General features: G+C 35.1%; 6 protein-coding genes across 7 annotated transcripts; all 6 read right to left on the reverse strand.

Annotated features, from left to right (window-relative positions):
* Positions 1-3,723: 3,723 nt before the first annotated feature.
* LOC122578511 lies at positions 3,724-7,589 on the reverse strand. The gene is made up of 7 exons (XM_043750489.1): positions 7,167-7,589; positions 6,231-6,285; positions 6,053-6,127; positions 5,854-5,945; positions 5,396-5,477; positions 5,182-5,265; positions 3,724-4,064 (listed from the first exon to the last, which is right to left on the reverse strand). The coding sequence occupies exons 1-7, from the start codon at positions 7,478-7,480 to the stop codon at positions 3,945-3,947; spliced, it is 822 nt and encodes a 273-aa protein (XP_043606424.1). The 5' UTR covers positions 7,481-7,589; the 3' UTR covers positions 3,724-3,944.
* Positions 7,590-8,107: 518 nt separating this feature from the next.
* On the reverse strand, positions 8,108-9,143 carry LOC122578225 (NADPH-dependent aldehyde reductase-like protein, chloroplastic). The gene has a single exon (XM_043750136.1). It carries the CDS (start codon positions 9,053-9,055, stop codon positions 8,267-8,269), a length of 789 nt encoding a protein of 262 aa, XP_043606071.1. The 5' UTR covers positions 9,056-9,143; the 3' UTR covers positions 8,108-8,266.
* Positions 9,144-9,218: 75 nt separating this feature from the next.
* LOC122578214 (NADPH-dependent aldehyde reductase-like protein, chloroplastic) lies at positions 9,219-10,299 on the reverse strand. Its single transcript, XM_043750127.1, has one exon. The coding sequence runs from the start codon at positions 10,233-10,235 to the stop codon at positions 9,423-9,425; it is 813 nt and encodes a 270-aa protein (XP_043606062.1). The 5' UTR covers positions 10,236-10,299; the 3' UTR covers positions 9,219-9,422.
* A 4,477-nt stretch (positions 10,300-14,776) lies between these two features.
* Positions 14,777-16,105, reverse strand: LOC122609925 (NADPH-dependent aldehyde reductase-like protein, chloroplastic). The gene is made up of 2 exons (XM_043782876.1): positions 15,810-16,105; positions 14,777-15,595 (listed from the first exon to the last, which is right to left on the reverse strand). Exons 1-2 carry the CDS (start codon positions 16,048-16,050, stop codon positions 15,000-15,002), a joined length of 837 nt encoding a protein of 278 aa, XP_043638811.1. The 5' UTR covers positions 16,051-16,105; the 3' UTR covers positions 14,777-14,999.
* Positions 16,106-16,798: 693 nt separating this feature from the next.
* Positions 16,799-21,215, reverse strand: LOC122609898 (cellulose synthase-like protein D4). Of its 2 annotated transcripts, XM_043782857.1 has the most exons (4): positions 20,582-21,215; positions 18,575-20,512; positions 17,849-18,034; positions 17,375-17,696 (listed from the first exon to the last, which is right to left on the reverse strand). In XM_043782857.1, the coding sequence occupies exons 1-4, from the start codon at positions 21,019-21,021 to the stop codon at positions 17,465-17,467; spliced, it is 2,796 nt and encodes a 931-aa protein (XP_043638792.1). In that variant the 5' UTR covers positions 21,022-21,215; the 3' UTR covers positions 17,375-17,464. The 2 variants fall into 2 exon arrangements, with proteins under 2 accessions (XP_043638786.1, XP_043638792.1); XM_043782851.1 differs by having other exon boundaries at positions 16,799-18,034.
* A 145-nt stretch (positions 21,216-21,360) lies between these two features.
* Positions 21,361-23,287, reverse strand: LOC122609916 (protein NDH-DEPENDENT CYCLIC ELECTRON FLOW 5). Its single transcript, XM_043782866.1, has 3 exons — positions 22,735-23,287; positions 21,858-22,343; positions 21,361-21,645 (listed from the first exon to the last, which is right to left on the reverse strand). The coding sequence occupies exons 1-3, from the start codon at positions 23,254-23,256 to the stop codon at positions 21,451-21,453; spliced, it is 1,203 nt and encodes a 400-aa protein (XP_043638801.1). The 5' UTR covers positions 23,257-23,287; the 3' UTR covers positions 21,361-21,450.
* Between the last annotated feature and the right edge of the window lie 3,283 nt (positions 23,288-26,570).

Below are 26,570 nucleotides of genomic sequence, written 5' to 3' on the forward strand. Positions count from 1 at the left end.
AGTTAGTATACGGTTGATAAACACTTACGTTTGGTTGTGAAATGTCTCACTACTTTGATTTCTTAAACCATAAAAACACAAGGGGTCAATCATTTATATATATAAATATATATATATAGAGAAGGAGAGAAAAAAAATGATTATGGGGCTATTATGCATCTAACTTGGGTGGAAAACCCCTACATACCAATATTTTAAGGGAAAATGATTTATGATGTTAACATCATATATTTTTAGACGATGTTGCTCTCACAAACTTACTTAAATCAATTTCTACATATGTCAAAAAGCCCCCCATGATTTTAATGGTTTGTGAGAGCAACATCATCCAACCAAAATAATGTTAACATCATCCAAGTTATCCCCATATTTTAATATTTTGAATAAATGTTTGGCCCCCCATGATTTTTATAGTTTAAAAAAGGTATGTAAGGGGTTTTTCCACTCAACTTAGGTGCCTAACATCCTCATATTTCCCCTATATATATATGGGAAATGAATGTGTGGGACAACACCACCCAACTTGGGTGAAAACCTCTCACATCTTATTTTTTATTCCATAAAAATTAGGGGGCCCATCATTTATTCATTAATATTAAAATGTTAATATGTAAGAGATTTTTTACCCAACTTAAGTGTGTGACAACCAAACACTCACTTTTTCCATATATATATATAGTGAAGGGATCAGATGAGAACCAACATATATGGTGAGAACCGTAAGAAACATTGAAAAATCATCTCTAAGGGCTACGCCCGTACCGTAACAACCGTCAACATCTCTTGGATCACCGCCCATAAAATTCATACCATTCCCATATGTGTTCGGTGACAACCCCTTTAGAATGCATGTAGGCCAACGCCCGTATCCATTCGTTTTTTCCTAACACGTAACCCATAATTTTTTACAAAAATATTTTCATTATTTTTTTTGAATGGGTTTTTGTTAAAAGAAAATAAAAAACAAAAAAGAAATTCAAAAAATGAAAAAAATAAAATAAAAAAACCACACAAAAAAAAAAGAAAGAGGGAGGGAAAGTAGTGGTTCTCACGGTTCTCTTCATACTTGTGGTTCTCACATTAACCCTACCATATATATATATATATATATATATGGGGGAAGTAAGTATAGAGTTGTCCCTCATATAAGCTTAGATGAGGAACCCTTCACAATTTGGTTTTTTAATCCATAAATATCATGGGGGCCCCATCTAAGCTTAGATGGGGAACAACCCCCTACTCACTTTTCCCTATATATATATATATATATATATGAGAAAAGTGAATATGGGGTTGTTCCCCATCTAAGCTTAGATAGGAAATAGATGGGGAACACATCACAATCAAATATTTTAATATTTTTTTTGTAATTTAAACAAATGATGGGGCCCCCATGAATTTTATAATTAAAAAAAAATCAAATGTGAGGTGTTCTCCATCTAAGCTTAGATGAGGGCAACCCCATACTCACTCCCCTATATATATATATATATATATATATAAGTTTTAGGTAAAACAAAACAACTATTAAAGTAAAACAAATAAAACAATATGTTTTTCTTCAGTGATAATCACCGTGCATCATGAAAATCATCGTACATCAATTGTTTCGTGAATCTTCATGCATCAATTGTTTCGTGAATCTTCATGCATCAATTTAACCATGATCTAAGAGTCAAGATCTTGTGTTATTTGTTTTACTTTAATACTTGTTTTACAATACCCAATCCCTATATATATATATAAATTAGTATGTGAAAGGTACATCCACCTACTCAATTTTTTCATATGGATAATATAATAGTAGTGGCGGCCCTGAGAAATCAAATGCTCAGTTCGAACCGAGAAAAAAATGCCTCTAACTCTAAGGAATCCAACTATATAAGCAAAATTTTTTTATATAATTGAGACATTATAACATTAACAAAATGATAGACATTATAATATTATACTTTTACATATATTGTTTATTTGTTTTACTCTAATAGTTGTTTTATTTTACCTAAAACCTTTACATATATAATATAATATATAAAATTTTTAAAATTTTTGTGCACTCAAAATTATGCCCCAAACAAATGTCTTGCTTGCACCCCTCCGGACCTCCCATGTTAATAATACCCCGCAATTACAATATAGTTTCGCCTTTAGGGTTCTTGTCAAAATTTGATATAGTGCTTGAGGCAATAATGATTAAATTTAAAACTCATCAAATCAATTCAACTCAACGCTACTAGGCCAATATAGATATTAGCTTTTCTCGAAAAAATTTGGTCTTTACTCATTTGAAAATGTATATTTTGCAATACCATATCTTTTAACATATTTAAATGATTTATCATAGATAAAGGAATCTTTTGGTTTTGATAAATGTAGAAAGTAAGAAAAAAAAGTGTGTTTGGGAAATATATTTTTGAAATTTAAGTAGTACATTTTTTTTTTTTTTGCTCCTTAAAAATAATTGCAACGGGACAGACTTTCTTCGACTGTTACTTCCAGCAATAATTGCTTTTGATGAAGGAAAGTGGAAGGCCAAATGATAATTAAATTCACTATTCAAATTCTTCTTTTTGCATGTACTGTATTAAATTTTGTAGTCGTAATTCATATGTTGTACATGCTGATAATTCTGTTTCTAGCACTGGAAATCACATTTATGATGCAACAACTCGTAAGTTATGCATTAAACTTGTAAAGTGTACTACTAAATGCTAGTTGATTGATGTATATGATAACTAATTCTTTGTTAGCGGTGTCAACCCGTAGTGAACCTTTTCGACAATTCCGTTCCCTAAGGATTTAAATTAAGGACATTCATGTTAGATATATATGTGGATCATCAGATCAAAATTGTATTAACAACTTCAACTCACTTATATTTTATGGTTGTGTCGTGTTGAGTTTTGTTTAAAGCCAAATGATTCCAGCCGGTGAAAAGAAAATGAAAAAAATAGATTAAAAGGAAACAACATGTCAAATGGAAACCGTGACAAAAGTAGTGTTTTTCTGACTTTTTCGTAAATATGAGTTGTGCAAAATGTGTTTTAGTTTTTCATTTTAAATTTTTACAAAATGAAAAGACTTCGTAATTTCTAAAACCAAATGAAAATTTTTCTAAAAAATTATTTTCAAATTTTCTAAAATATATATATATATATAATATATATATATATTTTAATAGTTTTCTTGGAAAACTATTATTGAAAGGTGTCTATTTTTTTTTATGTTTCTTAAAAAATTAAACTGAAAAATAAAAAACGTTTTTCACAACCAAATGCATTCTTAAGTTTCATCTTAAGAGTATTGTTTTTGTAATCATGTTTAAGGTATGGGGAAATATGTAATTGATTTTGGCTTATAGTTTTAGGTTTTCTTTCATCTTTTGAGTTAACTTTTTGAAGCAAGATCTATACCTAGCTTAGACCATTTTTAAAGGTAAGTTATAGTGGGTTATAGAGGTATAAATTTAAGTAAATATGAGGTTTAATTTGAAGGTGATGGTAGAGTAGAGGGGTTAAGTGATAAAAAAAAGAAAAGAAAAGTGGGGATTGGTTTATGTCAATCGGTATCAATTACGAAAACTTAAATTGGACAAAGAAAGTGATTGTGAAGGCAACCAGTTTTTGCCCCTAACTTAAAATTAGATGTTTGTTCCCGTGTCCCGGCCATTTTGCTACCCATCAAGATGTTGGTATCGATGTAAATTTCAAGGTAAAGTAGTCATAATAAAAAAGCATATACATACATTCGTTTATTAACATGCGGTTTGAGTTATACAAATGTCGATAGATATGTAAGTTTAATATTATACTAGATAATATACATAGCATATAAGATTTAAGTTCATATATACACAATACAAAATATACAATGAAATTATTTATTGAAGATGCTTTATGGTTTGGTTGAATCATGAACATATACAAATTACAACCAAACTGATGTCAAGGAGATGGGCCTCCCAAGTACTGAAGCCACTCTTCAGGGGTCCCCTTTCGCATTTTCAACATCTTTATGGCGTTGTTTGTTAAGGGTATGGCAATTATATCATAGTCTTTAGGAGCCTGCAAGAAGACCAAAGTAATAACATATCATTACTATTTGGGTGGATAATAAAGAGATGACATCAAAGATATCTAAATGCCCAATTTTGTTAAAAAGTTGCATAAAACATAACAATGACACTTGGCTATGTGATCATACAAACCCAATGACAATGTGAACGTAAAATACAGAGAATATAGAACACACATGATATCGAAGTTCATATCAGCACTAATGAGTCTTATATAAGGATATACAATTACTTTGTAGCAACAACTCGACTAAGGGGGACCAATTAGCCACCACAGCTTAACACAACTACCCAATGAACAAATGTAATTGCAATGAAAATTCTGACTCATTTTCAGGGAACTTCTTATCGGGTCGAAAGGGATAAAGGGAAAAATGCAGAAGATAGTAACTTTTTTTAGAACTTAATGAAAAAAGAAGTGTTTGAAATCAATTTAACCTAACTGTGCCCATTATAACTTCTACCAGAAATTTGTTTTATGTGTGACCCATTCCAACTCGCTAGACCAGCCCATGTTATCACCCCTAACATAAGTTTAACATGCAAATACAATTGCTAGAGAACAACCAAGTGGCGGGACTTGAGCATATGATTTGGGGGGGCCAAAAAATTAAAAAAATGTGAATGTGCATCTTTATATATGAAGCACCATTAATGTAATTATGTTATACGAAATAAAACTAGTTTAATACAATCTAATATAATGTTCTCTGATCAATTCCATTAGTTATAGCATCTATTCTAATAGATATTGCGACTTTAAAGATTTATGTATGAAATCTTTAAAGGGTAACGCTGACAGTAACATGTCTCAGTCCATAACCAATATTCTTGTCCTATCAGACCAGCCAATCCAGCACTAAGCATATTCAGCAATTTCCTTCATAATATATATAACGACTAACAGTTCAGACTTTTGGGGGCCACAACCCCTCCTTGCCCCAACTAAGTTTCGCAAGTAAAGTCATTATAAGGATTGGTAGTTTAACGGGCTGCTTTGCTAGCCTAATAGAATGTGGGCTAAGTTGGTGACAAGTGACAACCTATGGATAAGTGAATTCGTGTGCATTTGAACAGAAGGCTGTAGTAAGGATACAAGAGACTACCTTCGGTGCCTTATGCAGCTTCATATTTGCTTCCTCGGGAGTTTTCTGACCTTTCTTAGAGTTGCAACTTAAACAAGCAGTCACCTTTTAAGAAGAACAACTACATTATCTTTTGTCGGTAGAATTTTTTTTTCAGATAACAATTAGCATAGAACACAATATGAGTTTGGTGTTGTATCGTATGAAGATTAGGTAACGAGTCTTAATGTCTTACCAGATTTTCCCAATTCCATTCTCCACCTCGTGACATAGGTAAAACGTGGTCAATAGTTAAGTTCGTGGTTGAAGAACAGTACCTGTTGATATTATAAATAAGTTGTAAGAGCAGTAGAGCGCATTGTAACTATATTTGCTAGCCACAAACCACAGCCGATACCTATCTAGAGCTTCCTCATAGAAATGAAAGACATTCACTTGGTAAACAAACCACATAAATGACACGGTTTTTTTTAGACCTGTAATGTGGAATTTTGTTACTTTGTAACAAGGAAGGTTGGGTCAATTATTCGATTAAAAGTTTTGTAGTTAAAAATGCTTGGTATTAAACTTAATTAGTCAAGTTATATAACATTAACCATCCAATCTCATATTTCCACTTCTCTCTTGACAACTTCAGGTGAAGAATTTACTAATACTATTTTATAACGTGTATATGTTTAGCAGGGTACTTACTGGCAAGAGAAATTGTCACGGGCCAATATGTTTTTTCGACTAAGCAAACTAACATGTCTTCTTCTCTTGACAACTTGAAGCAAATGTTGAACCTGGAAGACAGTTGAAACATTCAGACATTCCTCAAGTTAGATAGATGAAGGTATTTATCAAAAGTATCACTAAAGTAATACAATAATTAGTATTAATAATGCATTACCCTCAAAACGGCAGGTATATAGAAAGAACCGCTAGGAGAGTTCACAGTTTGATCATAATATTCCAAAACATCAGCCTGCATAACAGATGTTTCAAAATAATTAAAATTCATGAACTGCTGATCCAGAAGCCTAACTGAAGTAACTGCATACATAATTGACGTCAATAAAAACTTTAACCTTTTCCATAAATTCCAAACAAATCGCACGTTTCCAGCAGACTACATTTATAGGCCTATCACAATAATCACAATCAGATCCTGAGATTGCCATCACTATACAGAATGAAGCTAATCATTTCATGAAAAAAGAACACCTTAAACTCCAATCACAAATTTATTGGTGGTAACTCTAGCAAATAGATAGCTGAAAAAAAGTCAGCCCTAAATCAGGAAGGCCCCGCCCCGTAGATGATACATATATGGTAAACAGTAAACAAAACTTACATTAGTTAATTGCTTAGAACACAACACTTTTACATGTTTTTACTGACTATATCCCTATAGGTAATGCAAGATGACATTTATCAATAATTTTGTTACTAACAATAGTGACATGACGTTTAAACTGTGGCTATGCTAACACAATTAATATATTGGTGAAACAATGCAAGGACGGTATTGTTGATGGTAACTTTCATAGTAAGTTGGTAACACCTGGGCGAATCCATCCCATGTCAGGAGAGATCTCATAAAGAAGTCCTGGCCTTACCTGACATGATGCATTTTGGGTCACAAGCACAACAAACCCGTAAATGTGCTTTGGTTACCACCTAGTCGCTATTTTAAGCAGTTAACCTGAACTTAAACAACAATAACAAGGCACTAACAGATATGTAAACTGTAAACTAACGATAAACAAAAAAAAAAAAACTTATAACACCAATTTGGGCTATATATTGTGGAGGATTTGTGCTTTAACGAGCATATACATCTTAACCTATTTTCGATTCTAACTATTTTATGTTGTTAAATTTAAAACCTATCCTAAAATACTTACTTTTTACACATGATAGAAAAAGTCTGATTCGACCCGATAGTGGCTCCGCCAATGATGGGTTTCCAAAATATATACAATTAACATAGTATTTATAGTACATAACTTCGAACAACAAACCTGTAAGATATATCCAAAACTAAACCTCGAAAACAAGACAGATCATCAGTTTCATAATCAGGATCTCCCAACAACTCATCATAAATAGCTTCTTGATCAACAACCATGTTCGTGTCCTCCCCGTTGATTCGCATAGACTTACTTCCTGATGCAAAAACTCTAGTATTCCTAGTACTAGGATCATAATTGTAACTGCTTAACCTCGCGATCTTACGTTTATCACTTATTCTAAATCCTTTTGGGTCGAATCCTAACGACATTTCGTCGGCAACGAATACGGGTTTCAAGGGACGGAGGGCGGTGAACTCTGCCATTAATTGATGAAAGTGGTGGTAAAATTGTGTTTGATTGATTTATTGATCAAAGGATGAATAGAAAAAGAGTTGTGGAAGTTATGTTTAAATCATTTTTGGAGGAAAAATCTGTTACCACATATTTTGTGTATTACCAGCCTACAAATATCTTTCTTTTCTTTGTGTTTTGGAAGTTGTGAAAGTTACTATTTTGTCCCTGGCTTCGAGTGTACAAAATGAACACGTGACGTGGTGAATTATTCTACCATCTCAGGGGTTATAAACTTATAATTCTTGCAAACTTATATAGTAATAAAATTGGAGTAGGTGATCTAAGTAAAAACATCAAATAATATAGTAGCTATGCAGTATGCAATATGAAAGTAAGTTTTATGAATCATGGTCGAATCTGATGGATGTTCATTGAATTACCATGGTCATGTCTGCAACTATTGTACACTCTTCAATACATTCATATGAATCATAATTTTTGACAACTATTTTCTTGAATTGAAATTTTGAAAAAGACAGAATATAACTAATCCTCTTGTCAATTAACTTAATTGTCTCTTAAACAACTTGATTGAAAATTAAAATAATGCCTAATTATTAGCACAAGCTTTTCAAAGCAGGCCATAGTTATAAATATACATAAACATAACATATGATATTGGCAGTTTATAAGTACATACAGTAATATTTATATTGAAATGAAAACAATAGTTTAGGCGACATTCCCATGTAAATCATTTAACTTGAAAACTGATATGAAATGTTGAGATCTATAGTTTAAATGAGATTTTCATGTCAAACAACATAACCACCATTGACACGAATGATCTGACCGTTAATCCATTCACCTGAATCACTAGCCAAGAACCCGATCACAGGAGCCACATCTTCGGGCTGTCCAAGCCTATTCAAAGGATTTAAATTTATGACACCGTTGACCATCTCCTCTGTCTTTCCAGCAAAAAACATCTTGGTCGCAATGGGACCAGGAGCAACACAATTTGCAGTGATCCCGGTCCCTTTTAACTCCTTGGCCAATATTTTTACCATAACTTCCACAGCGGCTTTAGACATAGTGTATGGACCATATCCTGGACTAGGTAAGCCCACTTGGGACGATGTTACACATATTATCCTCCCTCCACTTCCACGTCTCATCCGGTTTGCTGCTTCCCTGCAGCATAGAAATGATCCATTTGTGTTTGTAGACATTACGTGATCAAATATTTCAAGAGAAGTGGTTGAGATTGTAGCAAAAGTAGGATCAGATACACCGGCGCAATTGACTAAAATATGAGGTGGCGTGTTGAAAGTTGTCTCTGCGAAATCAAAGAGTGCTTTGACTTGGGCTGGGTCGGATATATCAGCTTTGAAGACGACGGCTCCTGTTGATGAGAGAGCAGGGGTGAGTTGAGACGTAACTAGGTCTGAAATTACGAGCTTGGCTCCAAGAGAAGCAAGATGTGTGACAACCGCTTGGCCAATACCACCAAAGCCCCCGGTGACAATTGCCACCCGGTCCTTGAGTTGTATGGATGACGACCGGGTAGCAAGTATTGAGGAAGCTGTGATTCCATCAGCCATTAGGATTGGATATTGTGGAATATGAGAGTAGTGGTTGTATAAATCAATAATCTAGGTTGGATGTTTCTTTGTTGTCATATTCGTTGTTATATAGTGTCTTGTAAGTTTTAATATCAATTGTTTAGTGAATAAATACAGAAAAATGTACATTAGCCCATCACTATTGATACACAAAGCTACAAATTTTGAGCTCAATTATATCCTTAAAGTAAAGGATCAAAAGATCAAATCCAGTTATTTTCAACCGAATTGCAAAACATGAAGAAGAAAAAAAAGTATATGACTAAAATGATACAATTATTGTATGGATATGTGATAGGTAAAACACAGCTGCATTCTGAGTTTCTGACCCAACCCCCTGTTTGTATCACACATATCCACCATTAACCCGGATAATCTGACCATTAACCCATTCACCCGCATCACTAGCCAAGAACCCGACCAGCGGAGCAACATCCTCGGGCACCCCGAGCCTACCCAACGGGCTCTCGTCCACTGACCTCTTCACCATCTCCTCACTTTTCCCTTCAAAAAACATATCAGTCGCAATCGGCCCAGGTGCTACACAATTAGCCGTAATCCCAGTCCCTTTCAGTTCTTTCGCCAGAATCTTGATCATAGCTTCAACCGCCGCTTTCGATGCCGCATACGAACCAAACCCGGGTCTCAACGCCACCGCCATCGATGACGTCACACAGATTATCCTCCCTCCGCCCCCTTTTTTCAACCTGTTTGCTGCTTCCTTGCAGCACAAATAAGACCCCCTAGTGTTCACACTAAATGTCTTGTCGAATTCTTCTAAGGAAGAATTCGGTATCGACGAATACGAGGAATCCAAGATTCCTGCGGCGTTAACTAATATGTGTAATGGGGAACCGAAAGCGGTTTCCGCTGCGTCGAATAATGCTTTCACTTGTGCTGGATCAGAAACGTCTGCTTTTACGGATATAGCTTTTCCTATGGAATTGGAATTGATTTGGGAAGTGAGTTGGTCAGCTAGAGTGGAATTGGAATTGTAATTGATGACGACCTTTGCGCCCAGAGATGCCAGGTGAAGGGCGATGGCTTTTCCGATGCCGCGAGAGGCGCCGGTGACGATTGCCACACGGTCTTGGAGTGAAAAAGATTGGGTGGTGGTTTGTGGTGCTGTGACGGTGCTGGTGGCAGTTCCTGTGGCCATTTGGTGTGATGTTTACCCTTGGAATTTGGGTGTTTGGATTATGTGATCTTATTTTAGGATTTTTATATTTTTTCCCGAAGTATTCTAGTAATAGTGAAGCGTTGGGTTTATGACGTCATAATAGAATGACATATCATCATTGCTTAAGTCATATATATAGGAATCGATAAAGATATATAAATAGGAATCGATATAAACTAGAACCCGATACGCACGGGTTTTACTTGAATTATCTAAGTATTTCATTTTTTTATTTGGTCTTTCTTATCTTTTTGGTTAAATATTTTTTTTTAGCTTTTATGAAAAATGGTTCATTTGCACCTAGTGTTTTCTTTTTATTGACATCGATCATAATTTTATTCGTCCACACTTTACCTACTACTTAAGGGGGTGCTTGGTTGAAGGTATTATGGGGTGAGTAATAAAAATGACTGCTATTAATGATGCTTGATTTATTGTACATTGAGTAATCATTACCCATTATTGGGTAGTACACCATTATCTAGTAATTTGGGGGTAATAAGACTAAGTAATGAATAACCCATTAATTAGCCATTTTCATGTAGCTTCCGAAAATTTTTACAGCCTTTTCGTTCAGTTATATACACATATCTTTGATCCATTTCAAATGTTATCTTCTACAAAGCACATCGAATATTTTATAACTTAAATTATAATATACATTTCTCCCGACCAAAATTGCATTCTTAATTTTTATTTTTTTTTAAAATATGTATGGAATATATACTTTGGATATAATATAGTTAGTTATAGTCATAATTAATTAAATATGTTTACTATGATGTCCAAACATTTACGTTAATATTCATAAATTCATAAACACTTTCTTTTAATTTTTTTCAAAAAAACCTTAAATATATTTATATAATCAAGAAAGTATATATATACACCAACATTTCATATATCTTTTTTAATAAAAAAGAAAAGTTAATTTATCTACATTTAATTGATATTTTTATGAACCAAGCACCATCAATGATAAAAGAAATACTATTATATTCCTTAGTATTCCCTTTACCTTACCCATTATCATTGTTTGACATGAACCAAGCACACCCTAAATCACAGACTCACAAGTTATATCTCTAAGTCCTGTTTGATACATATATAATCGTGGCAGCGTCTATTGTACGAGGTTTGATGCGTTTTTTTTTTCTCTCAAAGAATTTTATGATTTAAGTTGTTTTTATTGACCCAAAACAAACTTAGAGTACGTATAGTCAAAAGTATGTCCCTTTAATATAGACCTTTAAGTTGTGAGTAGATAATTTACCTATGCATTAGTCAAAACTATATCCCTTTAGTATACAGTTGTGAGTTGGTTTGTATTTAAACTTTTTTTTATCTACGTTTATAATTAATAGCTAAATAATTTAACGCACTAATTGATGAGTTTTTACGGCTTTAATTAAAAGTCAATTTGATCTAATGGACGACATTTAATCAAAAGTAGACTAACTGCCAACTAATAAATTAATAGCTATATATTATACTTTTTGATGAAGCAAATAATATTAGTTACATGATGATACAACCAATAAAATAAGTTTTTCTTCCATGTAGATTCACAAAATGGACCGTTCTAGTGCTAAAGTAAAGACTCAAGATAGAAGTTTACTTCTTGTAAAAAGTTCATGAAATTTAAAGTTTTAGAATCATATTTTGAGGAATATTATTTAATTTATGGACCGGTAATACTTGCTACAAAGATGACGATGATGACAATTTATTGTATCAATCTATGCATTCTCCTATTAATTTGTTGATCAATTTTTACATCAAGTTAAATTATCGAATATTCATTGAAAGTTATTAGTTAAATAAATTGAACAAAACATGTGTATAAATGTAAGTCTTTATATAATAACAAACACTTGTTAATTGTTAAAATTCACTATTATGAGCCTACAATATACAAAGACAGATAAAAGCTAATCTGCACCATATACATAAACCCTCCAATTTCTCATAACTTCGCCAAAATTAATTTACATAATGCAATGATCTTGAACTACAACTCTACAAGCAACAATAGGTAGCTACTAGATTGCATGAGCATAAAATAAGAAAATGATCTTGAACTACAACTCTACAAGCAACAATAGGTAGCTACTAGCTAGCATGAGCATAAAATAAGAAAAGACATATCAGTTGTGCAAACATCCAAAGAATCACCAATTCACCATAAGTCGTACTATGAGTCGTACAAGCTATTAGCACAAAAACGAACTGGCATATCGATCAATTGTGCTTCATGGAATCATATAATATACAGACTTGTTCTATAACACCGCCAAAATCATATGCTATCAAAGAGCATAAAACTCATACGAAAACCATTAACTGCGAAACAAAATCAAAAACGACTTTTTGCTCCAAACTTTGTATAATTTTTTTAGCAGATACAAGTGTTTGTCGGAATTAGCCTTGGGGCAATCTCTTATTTCATTTTCGGAACGATTTACGTCACATTATATTGCATTGCTAAATTATCTATCCGTTCCTTCAAAGTTTCAGAAAACCGACCCGCCTACTTATTCACTATACCTTGGATGGTGACATAGCATTTGATACATTAGTTGACGATATAACATTTGATTTGTTGGTTGAAGACATTTTTCTTTGCATAGTATTTTGGTGAAAGCTTATGATATAATGGGTAAAATTTTACAAATGAATGTGACATGTATGTGTTTATATATAATGCTACGGTGGTGATCGATCAAATATAATGGATATGAATCTTTTTAGCATATGCAGTTATATATTTATGTAACAAACTAAAGGATAAATATACAGAATTATACAGAATTAAGACAGCTGACTTACATGTTTTTATTAGCACATGCTTTTTTTAAAAAAAAATAACAAACATAAAGATGAAGTCCACTTTAACAGGTATAATTTAAGTGGTCATGATGAAATGAAATTTCAATCGGATGGCTGTGTTTTACTTTCAAGTGTAAGCACTGGAAACAATATATATATATATATATATATAAAATAGGGTTAAGTATCTGGAAGTGTAAATAACTTTTATATTTTTTTAATTGTGTGAATGTAACTTTCATTTGGTTCATTGTATGCAACTAACCCGCTAAATTTGAACGATTAATGTAAAACTTTAAGGTTGACCAATCAAAAACTTCTACATGGCAGCTCATATGGCGTGCCACGTATACACTTTTACATTAATTGTTCAATTTGGCGGGTTGATTACATACAATGAACCAAATGAAAGTTACATTCACACAATAGAAAAAATGTAAAAGTTACTTACATCCCTAGATACTAAACCGTATAAAATACCATGACTTTTGATAACTTTATCATTTTTAGGTTTTTTTCTTGGGTATTACTAATAGTGAAGTATTGAGTTTATGACGTCATAATGAAATGATATATCATCACTGCTTAAGTCATACAAATAGGAATTGATAAGAATATTGTTAGGGGTGTTTATCGGTTCGGTTTTCGGTTATTTGGTCTATTTGGTTTGGATTTTTTATTTTTATTTTTCAAAACCAAAACCGAACCAAAACCTAATTCAAAATATGAAAACCAAACCGAAAACCAAATTAAAACTCGTTTCGGTTTAAAAACGAAAAAACCAAATATGAAAAACACAAATATACCATTTCTTTTTGTCTAAGTTGTGATCAACCAAAATAGGTTTATAATTTCAATTTTCACCAAACTAGTAAATTTAAACCATATGGATAAACAAATAACATAAGTACTGAAACAACTAAACTCTTGTTTGTCATCATTATTAAAAATTATTCATCAAAATTGAATTTATCTAATTTCATAAAAAAGTTAATATGATTAACAAATAGACATATAAAGTAAAAAATACATTAATAATTGTCCATAAAAAAAAGATACGAATTAAATATTTAGTAATACATAATTGTAATATAAGTTATTCGGTTTAACCAAATTAATTATCCTTTGCCCATAACCAAACCAAAATCCGAATATATAATTCGGTTTCGGTTACAAACCAAACCCAAAACCAAATTCAAAAACGGTTTGGTTTTATTCGGTTTTTTAAACGGTTCGGCTTACAGTTTAACCGGGTAAAAACGAAACCGTGAACACCCCTAATAATGGTAGATACTTTTAATAAGTTCTCTTAAAAATCTTGTTAATTAGGTGATTATAACATTTGATAAAATCAAATAATTGAACTAGGAAAAAAATAAATAAATTACACTTGTCATGTTCTAAAATTTTTAAAAAGAATTACGAAGTATTAGACTATATTTTAAAAATATATATTATTTCCCTGTTAATAAAATACCATGACTTTTGATAACTTTATCATTTTTGTGCACTACATTCTTACATGAGATGTGATACCCTTTCAAAACATTGATAATCTTGTTATATCTAACAGTTTATATCAAGTTTTAGATAAACTAACTTTTATTTGATAGATCTTTGTAAGACTCTCAAAAGCCGTCCAATAATCCACTCCTATGTTAGCAAGGATACTCATTGTGATGAGACTTTGATTGGAAACGAAAGATTACGCATTCTAATTAAGTTTTCATTGATCTTTTAATGGAAGTTGGTTCCAACATTGATGTACTGCATTTTTATCATATCTTTCACCTATTATTTGTACAATACTCATACATTGTCAAAAGGAAAATTGAGAAAGGTAAATCTTTTCGGAACACACTCTATAACCATAGGTACGTAATGTGGTGACGAAAAAGAAAACGGGCTTGATTTTTATACCATCCCACCGTTGACCCGAACAATCTGACCGTTAACCCATTCACCGGCATCACTCGCCAAGAACCCAACCAACGGAGCAACATCCTCCGGCTGCCCAAGTCTACCCAATGGAATCTGATCCACTGACATTTTCACCATTGCGTCGGTTTTCCCTTCAAAAAACATGTCAGTTGCTATAGGCCCTGGAGCAACACAGTTAGCGGTGATCTTGGTCCCTTTAAGCTCTTTTGCCAGAATCTTCACCATAGCTTCAACCGCAGCTTTGGACGCTGTATATGCCCCATACCCTGGTCTCAAAGACGCCACTAAAGACGTGGTCAGACAAATGATCCTCCCTCCACCTCCTTGTTTCAGCCGGTTTGCAGCCTCCTTGCAACATAAATAAGCGCCTCTGGTGTTCACTGCAAAGATCCTATCGAATTCGTCTAGAGAAGAGTTGGGGAGTGAGTTGTAGCTAGCGTCCATAACCCCCGCGGCATTCACAAGGACATGTAAAGGAGAGTCAAATGCGGATTCAGCAGCATCAAATAGCCCTTTCACTTGCATCGGGTCAGAAACATCCGCTTTGACCGCAATAGCACGCTGTTGTCCTAATTTTTTATTCGATCAGTAAAACAATAACAAACGATAAGTACGAAGCTTAAAGTTGGTTGTTAAAATCTTGAACACATATAAACTACATTAGGGAAAATAAGTGTATAAATTTGCTATTTTATTTTGATCTCAGCGACTACTGGAAGTATGTCAGTTCTGTTAGCTAGCATAAACATTAACAAGAAAACAAATACTGTATTAGTTGAATACCTGGTTGTTTCCCTTGGCAAAGGGACATAGAATTGATTTCTGAGACGACAAGATCGGCTTGAGTGGAATTGGAATTGTAATTAATGACTAACTTGGCTCCAAGGGATGCGAGGTGAAGTGATATAGCTTTGCCAATGCCTCGAGATCCCCCGGTGACGATGGCAACCCGGTCTTGGAGTTGGAGGGGCTGCTGAGGTTGCGCGGTGTGGAATGATGAAACACTGCTGACTTCGCTTGCCATTGATTAAGATGATTCTACGTTGATGTGAGTGTTATTATCAGAGGTAGAGTATATCTATAGGCGTGTTGTATTTATAATCGGCGTTAGGTCCATATGGTGAGTGGATCACCTTGAGAAATCTTCGTCACTGCTTAAGTCACAATTGAGTTTTATATGTTCATTTTCTTAATTATTTGTGTGTAAGTCTACGTGTCATAGAAAAAGAACTCCGTTAATCACTTGATTAACGTTAACAGTCAACGGCAACTAATTCTAAACTCATCAGACAAAACCATCAAATCTATTAATTCATCATATCTATATAAAATACAATTAGAAAATGCTACTTGAGACTTCATTTAACTTGCATAAAAAGATCATATATTTTCATATTAAAAACGCACCCCTGAATTTTATGGTAAATGTACAACTATCTAATGTATCTTAACAAAATCCATTAAGGCTTCATTTAGCAAAACCCAATACAATTTCAACCTGATAAATAATCTTTCATTGAAACGTTTACATTTATGCTTATCATTACTCATAACTTATTTATGATGTGTTACATTGTTGGATAAGAGAACAGTTACTGTACATATGATTTTAGATGTAAATTAATTAAAAGAAAAATAGGTGGAATCATAAGTGACACATCATATGGATTCTATTTATTCTTTTTCCTCATCTTACCTTTGATCAAGAAATTTTGTTAGGAAAATTAATCATTTTCCAAATTAAAAATCTAACTATATCTAAGATAAAATAATTCTACTGCAATTTCCTTTCATACAACTATCACGAACCACCATACAAAATCGATGGTTGGCAAAATGCCTGTCACCCTATCCACTCTGGAAACACTGAAACATATTCGTTGTGGTGCATCACAAGTAAATTTCTAGTGTTTGCTTACACTAAACTATTAAACCAAAAACAAAAACCTTTGAACTACACATAATTTGAGAAAACTTCGAAAGGCTCTACCTGTAAGAAGCCGAAGGCCAGGCTATAACTTTACAAACAAACATGTTATTCTTTTTAAGGAAACTTAAAATTAGAACCTCCGGCAGCAGCATCACTCGGTCCTGTGCTAGGGTTAATAGCTACCCACAACAATGAAAGTGTGATAGCAATAAGCCCAGACCATACAAATACAATCGTCGGTGTCTTCCCTCTCCTCCCCATCAACCCTTTGAAAAACGGATACAAATGTGCCAAAACCCAAAAACTGAAAAACGCACCACCGATGAACTTGCCCCACTGTGGGTTTATGCTGTAAATCGTCCGGGAGAAAGCAACCACCATCGCGAGAACGTTAAGCATTGCTATAACAATAGGTGGAATCATAAGTGACGTCCATTTCACTAGATATAACTCGGCGTAAACATCATCACTGTCTTCAACGGCTTTTGAGGTTAAAGTAAATGATATCTCAATCCCTGCAATCACCTTCAATAGTCCTTGAACCACGGCTGCTAAATGTGAGCTTGTGCCGGAAATTAGCCAAAACTGCTCGTTCCGCCACCAATCTTCTAAAGACACTTCGGACCATCGCACTTCCAGCACCGCAAGTCCAATCAAGCATAATGTCATCAATAAGAGGTAGATTAAGAAGGTGGCATTGAGATTTTTGACTATGAAATGACCGGATAATAGTGAGAGTGCTGGGAGAAAACAATAAACGATGAGAAAAAGAGATGTGAATGGGTAGAGACCAACATTTAGGTAAGCTAAACGTTGTAGCCATTTGAGGCGTTTGGAAGCTAGAAAAGCATTGTTTCTTGAGAAGAAAATTTCGACGGAACCAGTGGCCCACCTGAGCACTTGGTGGAGTCTATCAGTGAGATTAATAGGTGCAGAGCCACGGAAAGCATCTCGTTTTGTGAGACAGTAGATGGACCGCCACCCACGGTTGTGCATTCGATACCCCGTTACCACATCTTCTGTCACTGATCCATAAATCCATCCCACTCGATCACCCCATTCTGTTTTGTCCTCATACCTGTGTTTAAACCAACATCAACAACAAAATGAGTCTATTGCATTATAGTTCACTGTTAGCAAGTAGCAATATATATGATACGGATCAGGAAGTGGCAGAAGGTTGGGCTGGGCTGGGCTCTTATTAATAAATTACGGTTTATTATTAATGTGTTCTCCAAGTTAGGGTTAGGGTTATGTCCTATTTAAATAAGGCTTGTAGCCACCGTGTTTTAGGTCATTGGAGATTATCATTGTTTTAGTTTACTGTCTTTATCATTCGGAGTTGCTGAGGCTCGAAACTCAGTATCTATCCTTCTTATCTATTAACAGCCAACTCTATTCGGCTTTACTATCTTCTGTTCTTTTAAATATAGTATTGTTGTTGGTTGCTTTACTGGTTGATTCATATCAATATACATATAAAACTAGCATGAAGTTTAGTCAATAAAAATCAAAACTTATTTATGTTTAGTAGAAAACTTTATTTTATTTTCATGTGTTACTGGGTTCATCATGATTGACCCAATGACCATTTTTAATGTCACAAAGTAGGAATTACCAACAAGAGATGACAGAAACAGCTTCAGCAACTGTGGTAGCATCAAGTTGTTCTCGAACATTCCGAAGGATACCAGGAGGTCGACCATACTTGACCGCTGGGTGGTCAGCAATAGGTCGACCTTGAAACTCAGCCACAGGTATCGAATTCGCCAAAAGGGTCGAATTTCCAAATCGTTTTGGTAGTTCATTAACATCAAGATCTGGGTCGAAATCAGTTGCCTTCAATTTTTGTGTCTCGGTGGCTGATTCAGTACCATCACCGCCCTTCTTTTCATGTGCCAGTATCTCAGCTTTTGGTGGGTCAAACCCATACAATGCAAATCGTCTAAACATACACCCTGTTCCCACATAAAAAGGCCCTTGCACTCCATCAAGTGCACGCATGTTCCCATCAAAGAACACCGTATTGTGATTGGCATAACGATCTGAAGGATCAATTCCTTCAAACCGTTGTGGAAATTGAATGTAACAAATATCTTCACCACCACGGTCCATCATAAAACAAATTCCTTCTCGAACCGCCATACGATTGTAAACATAATGATCACAGTCTAAGTTTAAGATGAATGGCCCATTGGACAGGACCGCTGATGAACGCACAAGTGCGTTCATGGCCCCAGCTTTCTTGTTATGGTCATAACCAGGCCGCTTTTCTCGTGACATATACACAAACATCGGTAATCTTATATCGACATCTGAATAGTCAACAAGACTATCTTCCCCCGACCCTTGTAAGGGGTCAGGGGATGGAGGCTTCAACATTACTTGTAAGATACCAGCATGATCACCTTTGGCATGATCAGGGCTCGGGTTAGCCCAAGTACCAGGCCAATGAGTGCCATCGGCCATCCAAGTGGCCCGTTTTACCTTTATTGGCTCAGTCGGGTCAATACCACTCTCCCGAATGGATTTTATAACCTTCATCTCCTCCCTAGCATTAAATGCATCGGATCTTCTCCTTATTGAATCTGGCAAGTTATTTATCCTCACTTTGAATTCATCATATTCCCGTTTCACCCTCCTCCGGTCCTTAACAAAATCCAACCGTTTCTTGTTCTTGGTTGGATCACCTTTTAATGAGAAATATGTATCAGGATTTCGTGGTTCGATGTCGTGTTTCCGGCAAAAAGGTACCCACAAATCAGCAAAGCTGCAAGCTTCCGCCATCGCCTCAAAGGTCAATAATGCACCACCATCATCAGATATGTAGCAAGCAATCTTCTCAACTGGATACTCAACGGCCAGGATAGAGAGGATGGTGTTGGCGGTGACAAGTGGAGGCTCCTTTTCAGGGTCAGCGGTTGAAACAAAGAAATCAACACCAGGGAGATCTGATCGACCCTTGGGATTATTGGTTTTGTCAGCTGTATCAAACTTATCATGAAGCAGTTGGAGATCTACAGACCGATTTATCGGACAAAGTTTTGGTACCTGATCGAGGATCCAAGAAAATGCGAACCAGATCTCGCAGACAATAGACATGAACCACAGCCAAATTGCATCGTTATTCGGGTGTGAAACTCTCCACGTTAAAAAGAAACACAAAACAATAAAACGAACCGCTATCAATAATCTATAAGGACTAATGATACTCGTTGAAATTGGAATTCTCCGTGTGAGTGGTCGCCATGGTTTGTCAGCTGGGTCTCCAAGACCACCACCACCATTCTTCCCATCACTACCATCCGGTGGCCAATACGCATTTCCAACTCCATAAGTACCCGATGTCTCATTAAACAGCCATTTGTTCTGATCGAATTCCCCATTCTGGTTCCTCTTCATCAGCGATGTACGTTTACCATCCTGCCCACGAAGTGACAATGTTCCCATGGGTGAGTCGTCATCACCATCATTTGTTCTATAAGGTTCTTTACATCCCGGACATAATCCAGTCTCTTTTTGTGCATCTAGAAAACAATCTCTACAAATCTTAAACCTGTAAAAGGAACCAAAGAAGGAATTATTGTACTGTTCTAATTACGGAAGTCGTAATACAAAAACGAACCTGCATTCACAAGGATCAATATCAACTCCTCGTTCATCCTTCATGACCTTGCCATCACAAGCCGGCATGGCACATGATGAGCCTTTGGATCCAGCCATTTGCGGATGGCTTACCTCCGAATCAATCACCTTGTCCATGAGATGGGCTCGTGTAACGCTATTGAAACCTCCAGTAAAAAGCGAATTAGAAACGTATTGTTCTTCAGCTTTTGTAGCCACTGATGTCTCTGTTGGTTGATTGTCAGGGGTTGGCGGAATATGAACCGTGTAGTTTGTGTAATCCCCAGATTGCTCATCTGATGTCTGAACATCATCTTTTGATAAGCTGACATAACGTCCACTTGAAGTTCGCCGGGCAAATTTTACAGACTGGCCTGAGGATACACCACTGTTTCCTCCAGTGCTCTTTATTGCCTTCTTAGATGGTTGGGAACTTGCCATTCCCTCACCACCTAGTCTGATCAGATTTCATTTTTATGCCATGTGAATGTTCTCTCTATTTGGTTTTCTCCAGTATTGTCTAGTTTGGTGAATTAATCCGGTAATTGCTACTCAAACAAAGAATGGAAGGGTATTGAGCCCTCGAAATAATAGGAGAAAGTAGTTACTTATTGTTACTTTCCAAAAGAAAAAGTTAATTATATTTTCTATAAATAGTAACTTTCAAGACAAATGTTTTACTCATTCAAACCTAAACTGAAACTTTTTAGGAGCTAAAACGAATGGTTGGAAACATGTCATGATATCTTAAACATATATGCAAAGTTAAGGTAGTGCCAATGATGATCAAAACCAAGTAACTATTCATTTTTGATCATTCATGGTCATAGAAATTTCAAATAACTGACATCAACAAAAATTTACATACAATTAAAGATTTGGGTTGTGCAAGTGTTGCACGCCTCTCCATTCGGATTTGGGACCTATGGTTACTGGTTTGAGCAATGCAGCTTGACCGATACATAGATATGAGTACTTGCCATATGGTTTATGACTTGAACCGGGGCTGAAAAGGTATAACTCGTTAAAGCCTTCTCTACCCACAACAACTGAGTTCCGCTTACCCTGTATGGGACAGTGCATATGAACTAGTTAATAGCTGGGAAATATTCCTATTTAGAAGTATGCTGGTTATTTAAAATGAATTTAACAATTTATATAAGTCGGGTGCCACTCAAAGATTTAACCTATTGATCAGTGAGTCATAGTTCCATAACGGTTAGTCAAACAGTATATGCAAAGACCATAACATTTATAGCATAGTAAATTCAACATACCCTATCCATGATGGTGAAACTTCTCGGAGCACTGGTGTAGATCATGCTCATATTCTCAGTTAAATGCTTATAGTTATCCTCTTCTTCGCCTTCAATCTCTTCATCTTCTTCTTGCCCATATTTTGCAGTTCCATCATTAGAGCCATCATTCGGGATTCCAAGTCCCCAGGCCGATAGCAGTTGCTTGAACCCCACTTGACCCCATGGGCTTCTAACACCCGAATCATTATTGCTGAAATCAGGAGGAACGATACTAAAGTTTGAGAAAACCGGTGGCTTAACAAAGTAATTTGAGCTCTCTAGGCCAACAGCATAAGATGCTTCGGGAGTGCTTACGGCTAAATGCCCAATGATTGATCCCATTAGTTGTAGTGATGAAGATCTCAAGTTGGTGATCACAACCTCTGAGCTGATGGCGTCTTGTTGCAGAGTCACGATGTGTTTGATTTCAATTTTTGCTTCTGAATTGCTACTGATCAGTTCAACCTGGAATATGATCAATCTTGTTAGCTCATTTACATGAGAATATGTCAATTAATTGTAACTCATTTACAAAGCCAAAATAGCCGGAATAGAGAAGTGGCAATTCCACAACTACTTTAAATTGTGTGCTAGATCAAACGGGTCATATTAAGAAGTTCAATGGAAAGTCACCCAAAGCCTTTTCTATACATGCATAAATCTTCCTAATTCTTCATATTCAACGATTTAGATTATCGATTCTCATCATAGTGTTTCTGCTATTACTATTTATTAAGCTCATGGATCGTTTGTTATTTGCTTATATGTTTTTTTTATATATATAAAATACAAATAATAATCAGCCCCAAACACCCCCTAAATTGAAATTCAGACATAGAGAAAGAAACAAACAAACCTGAATAGAGTCATCAGGACTTCCACCAACATTTAAAAGATTCCAAACACTAGGAGACCACTCACTCCCACCATTTTCATCAACAAATTTAAAAACCAATGAAACACCGCCACGTATGACGGCACCTTCACCATCATCATCGTCAGAAACTGAGGTGTGTAACAGCTCAAGCAACCCACCATGCCACATAGGCGCCTTGTATGAGGTAATAAGTCCACTTGGCAGCATTAGGGTTGATACACTTCCATTGTTTAAACTCATCCTTACCACACAGCTTTCACCTAGCGGTGTGAATGACACTCCATGGCCACTGAATTCTGTTTCAAGATAGTTTACATTGATTGGTGGTTGGTATGGGATTGATGATGAAGAATAGACTTTGGGCGGTTGGAGGGTTTTGGGTTTGGGTTTGAAAGTGGTGTGTTTGGTGATTGGATTTGGATTTGGGTTTGGGTTGGGTTGAGGTTGGAAACAGGTGATGGAGTTTGATGAGAAGATGGAAGTGGATACAGCAATAGCCATTGTGTTTCTCTCTCTAGAGTATTTTTTGTTTCTCGAGTTTTTTTTTTAGGAAAAATATCATATTTGCCATTGAAGAGTTTACAAATATCATATTTGCCTGGCTAAACTTCAAAATATCAAAAAAACCATTATTAAATATTTAAAATATCAAAAATACTTAAATTCTTAAATTTAATATTAAAAGCTTTTAAAATTATAAATACTATTATCAATTTACAAATATATCCTTTACTACTAACCTAATTAGATTAGATCTATTCCAGATGATATACGAGTATCTATTATAATTTTCACTCTCCCCAATTTACATTCCCGCCTTCTTCCTCTAATAGATAGATAGGCAGTAGATGATCATGAAATTAGCCCTAATCATAGTGAGCCACTCTAATCGGGTAAATCTATAATTTCTCTCTTTTTTTTTCTTTATTTTTTTTTCAAGATAGATTTCCATATCCATTTATTATATATTATTGTATACTTCAAGTTTTGATCATAATTTGTTTCTTTAACACAGATTCATTATTTTTGATTATTGATCTCCTTGATTCCATTAGAGAAAAGCTCATGAAACGATTTGATAAGAAAAGAAGAATTGTGAAGAAGTGGAACGACACTTTAGTTCCTAAGGCAAAAAAGTATCTCAATAATATCTCCAAGGCAAGTATTTTGATCTGTAACTATTATATCAATTTATACTCTCACAATATACATGTATCTCACTAATGTTTATATTTCTTTTTTCTGTGTAGAACTTGGGTGAATGTGAAGTTTCAAGAACTAGCGATACTCAAGCTGAAGCGACATATAAGACAAAACGTTGGGAGGTTAACCTACTTGAGAGAAAATGCAGTTGTCGGGTTTGGCAAGTTAAGGGTATCCCTTGTGTTCATGCAACGGCTTTCATTGCTTTTACAAGGGATACCAACTGGGACAAATATGTTGATCCATATTTCACTATAGAGAAATTCATAGAAGCATATGCTTTAGAAATTGGTACAATATCCGGGAAGGATCAATGGGTGCATATAGATACAGGAGAGAAGTGTAACACCCGTCGTTTAAAAATAAGGATTTTCAAAAACTTTTGCCTAACGGCGTTAAAAGAAGCGGAATTAACTTTAAAAGTCCAAACCCGTAAAATCTGTTTGGTTTATTCATTAAATGGTGTTACTAGCCATATCATCAAAATAAGTCTAAATGGAAATCCATCGGTTGCCCAACATTAAACAACCGAGTACATTATCAATACAAGTCATTAATATTTAAACATAAAGCAAATGTCTAAAGCGAGCAGCCACTATGGGTAAACTATAGATAGCTTCAAGATCATCTACCCATGCCTCACATCTTCTCACATCTACCTGCTCACTATTGTTGGACCTGAGGGCACAACACATTTAAAAGAGCAAGTGTTAGCTAATGAATTAGCTAAGTAAGATAACACATAAATTATAAAATGTTTGTCCATTTAAAACCTTATATAAAAGTCATATTAAGTCAATAAGGCACATATCCTCAAACATATCATCACACTTACATATCATATCATCAACATCATTCATATTAGGATGGAAAATCCTAAATGTGCCTAGTCATCTTTTGCATCATCACATATCACATTTGAACATCTTTATAATTGTGACAAAAGTCACGAATCTCATATAACATATGCATCTCGTTAAGTGTGACATAAGTCGCACCCGACTAGATGAACCACCATTCAGTAGTACATCAATGTCGTTAAGGAATGACAAGCCAATCCAGGAGTAATCCGTATGTTCAATGACAATGGGGTTGGTAAGACCTCCCGTATTACTCTTCACGTTGTACCATGTTGCAAGGAGCCACCCAAGCAACCACATCAACGCACTTAACCGGGCTAGGGCAAGTACGGGTTAAGCTTAACACTTTCACATCAAATTTACGAGCTCGATTTCACATCACATATAGTTTAGGTGTTTACACAACCTAAACAACCATCACATATACATCTTTTACGTTTGGGCCCTTAAACGTGCACGTGTCATGGCAACTTAATAAGTCTAGTGAACTAGATGAACAAGCCATGTAATCATGCACATTTCACATATCATCATCATACATCACATTTCATAGCGTTTCATTTCATATCATCACATCGCATACATTGTTACATCACGTACATCGTCATATATCATTGCATATCGTATATCATTACAACATTGCATAACATTTATCATCTTAGATCATACATCATTTCATATCATATCATCTATTAAGCATACATAACATCTCATAGCAATACGTATCATTGGGGTAGCATTTCAGGCTTTTATATGCATCTACATAGCCCATATTACCTCCCGTATAATCCCGAATACCCATAAGCAAACAAGATACCATTTGGGATATTATTATATGAAAACCATCTTTTGTTGAACCCTCAGTATGTCAAAGTAGTGTATCTTACCTCGTAGAAGCACACAACAAATGATAACGTAAGTTACCGATCTTTGCAAGTATTCCCGACTACCTATAATCATTAAACGACATAATGAGCTAATAAATACCCACTCACTTATGGTCATGACTCACGTCTAAATACCTATAAACATGACTCATGACAATGCTTGATGCATCGGACATTCGATTAATACTTTAAAGCTTACATAACTCGACGAAACTCGGGATACACTCACTAAATTAACCTTTCTGGAAACTTGACATTACAATCATCTTTCAAAAACATTTCCATTAGAAAGTAGACTCTCTCACGATTCCGTGGATATCTTATTTGTCAAAAACGGAGTTACGGTTCAAAAGTTATGGCCATTTGAAAATTCCGTCACTATTGCGTCGCAACTACCAAGTTGCGTCGCAGCTATGTGTCACTGTTTCCAGTTGCGCCGCAGCTTAGTAGCTGCTCCGCAGCTAGTCCCGGTTCTGCACAAAACTCATTGTTTAACCTCCAAAACTTAACCAAACACACCCCAAACCTTATGAACGACTTTTGTACCTCAAAATTCACCATTTTAAGACGATAATGATGCAATGAAATCATTGATTAATCCTTACTTGATTTGCATCACATAATTAAACGTTTTAGGTTACCGAATCGATCAAAACACACGTTTTTGACATCAATTGATCTTCTAATAACCTAGACCAGTTATGGATCTGATTATATGATTGAAATGACATAAAATCAATGTTATTATACCTTGAATACCTGGAGATTACAAAGAGGATACAAAAACTTGATCAAAACACTCTCGAATCAACCAAACGAAGATGAAATCGAACAAGGAATTGATTATGGCAATGGGGAATGGTTA

Source organism: Erigeron canadensis, chromosome 1, assembly GCF_010389155.1.
Source record: "Erigeron canadensis isolate Cc75 chromosome 1, C_canadensis_v1, whole genome shotgun sequence".
Classification (NCBI taxonomy): domain Eukaryota; kingdom Viridiplantae; phylum Streptophyta; class Magnoliopsida; order Asterales; family Asteraceae; genus Erigeron; species Erigeron canadensis.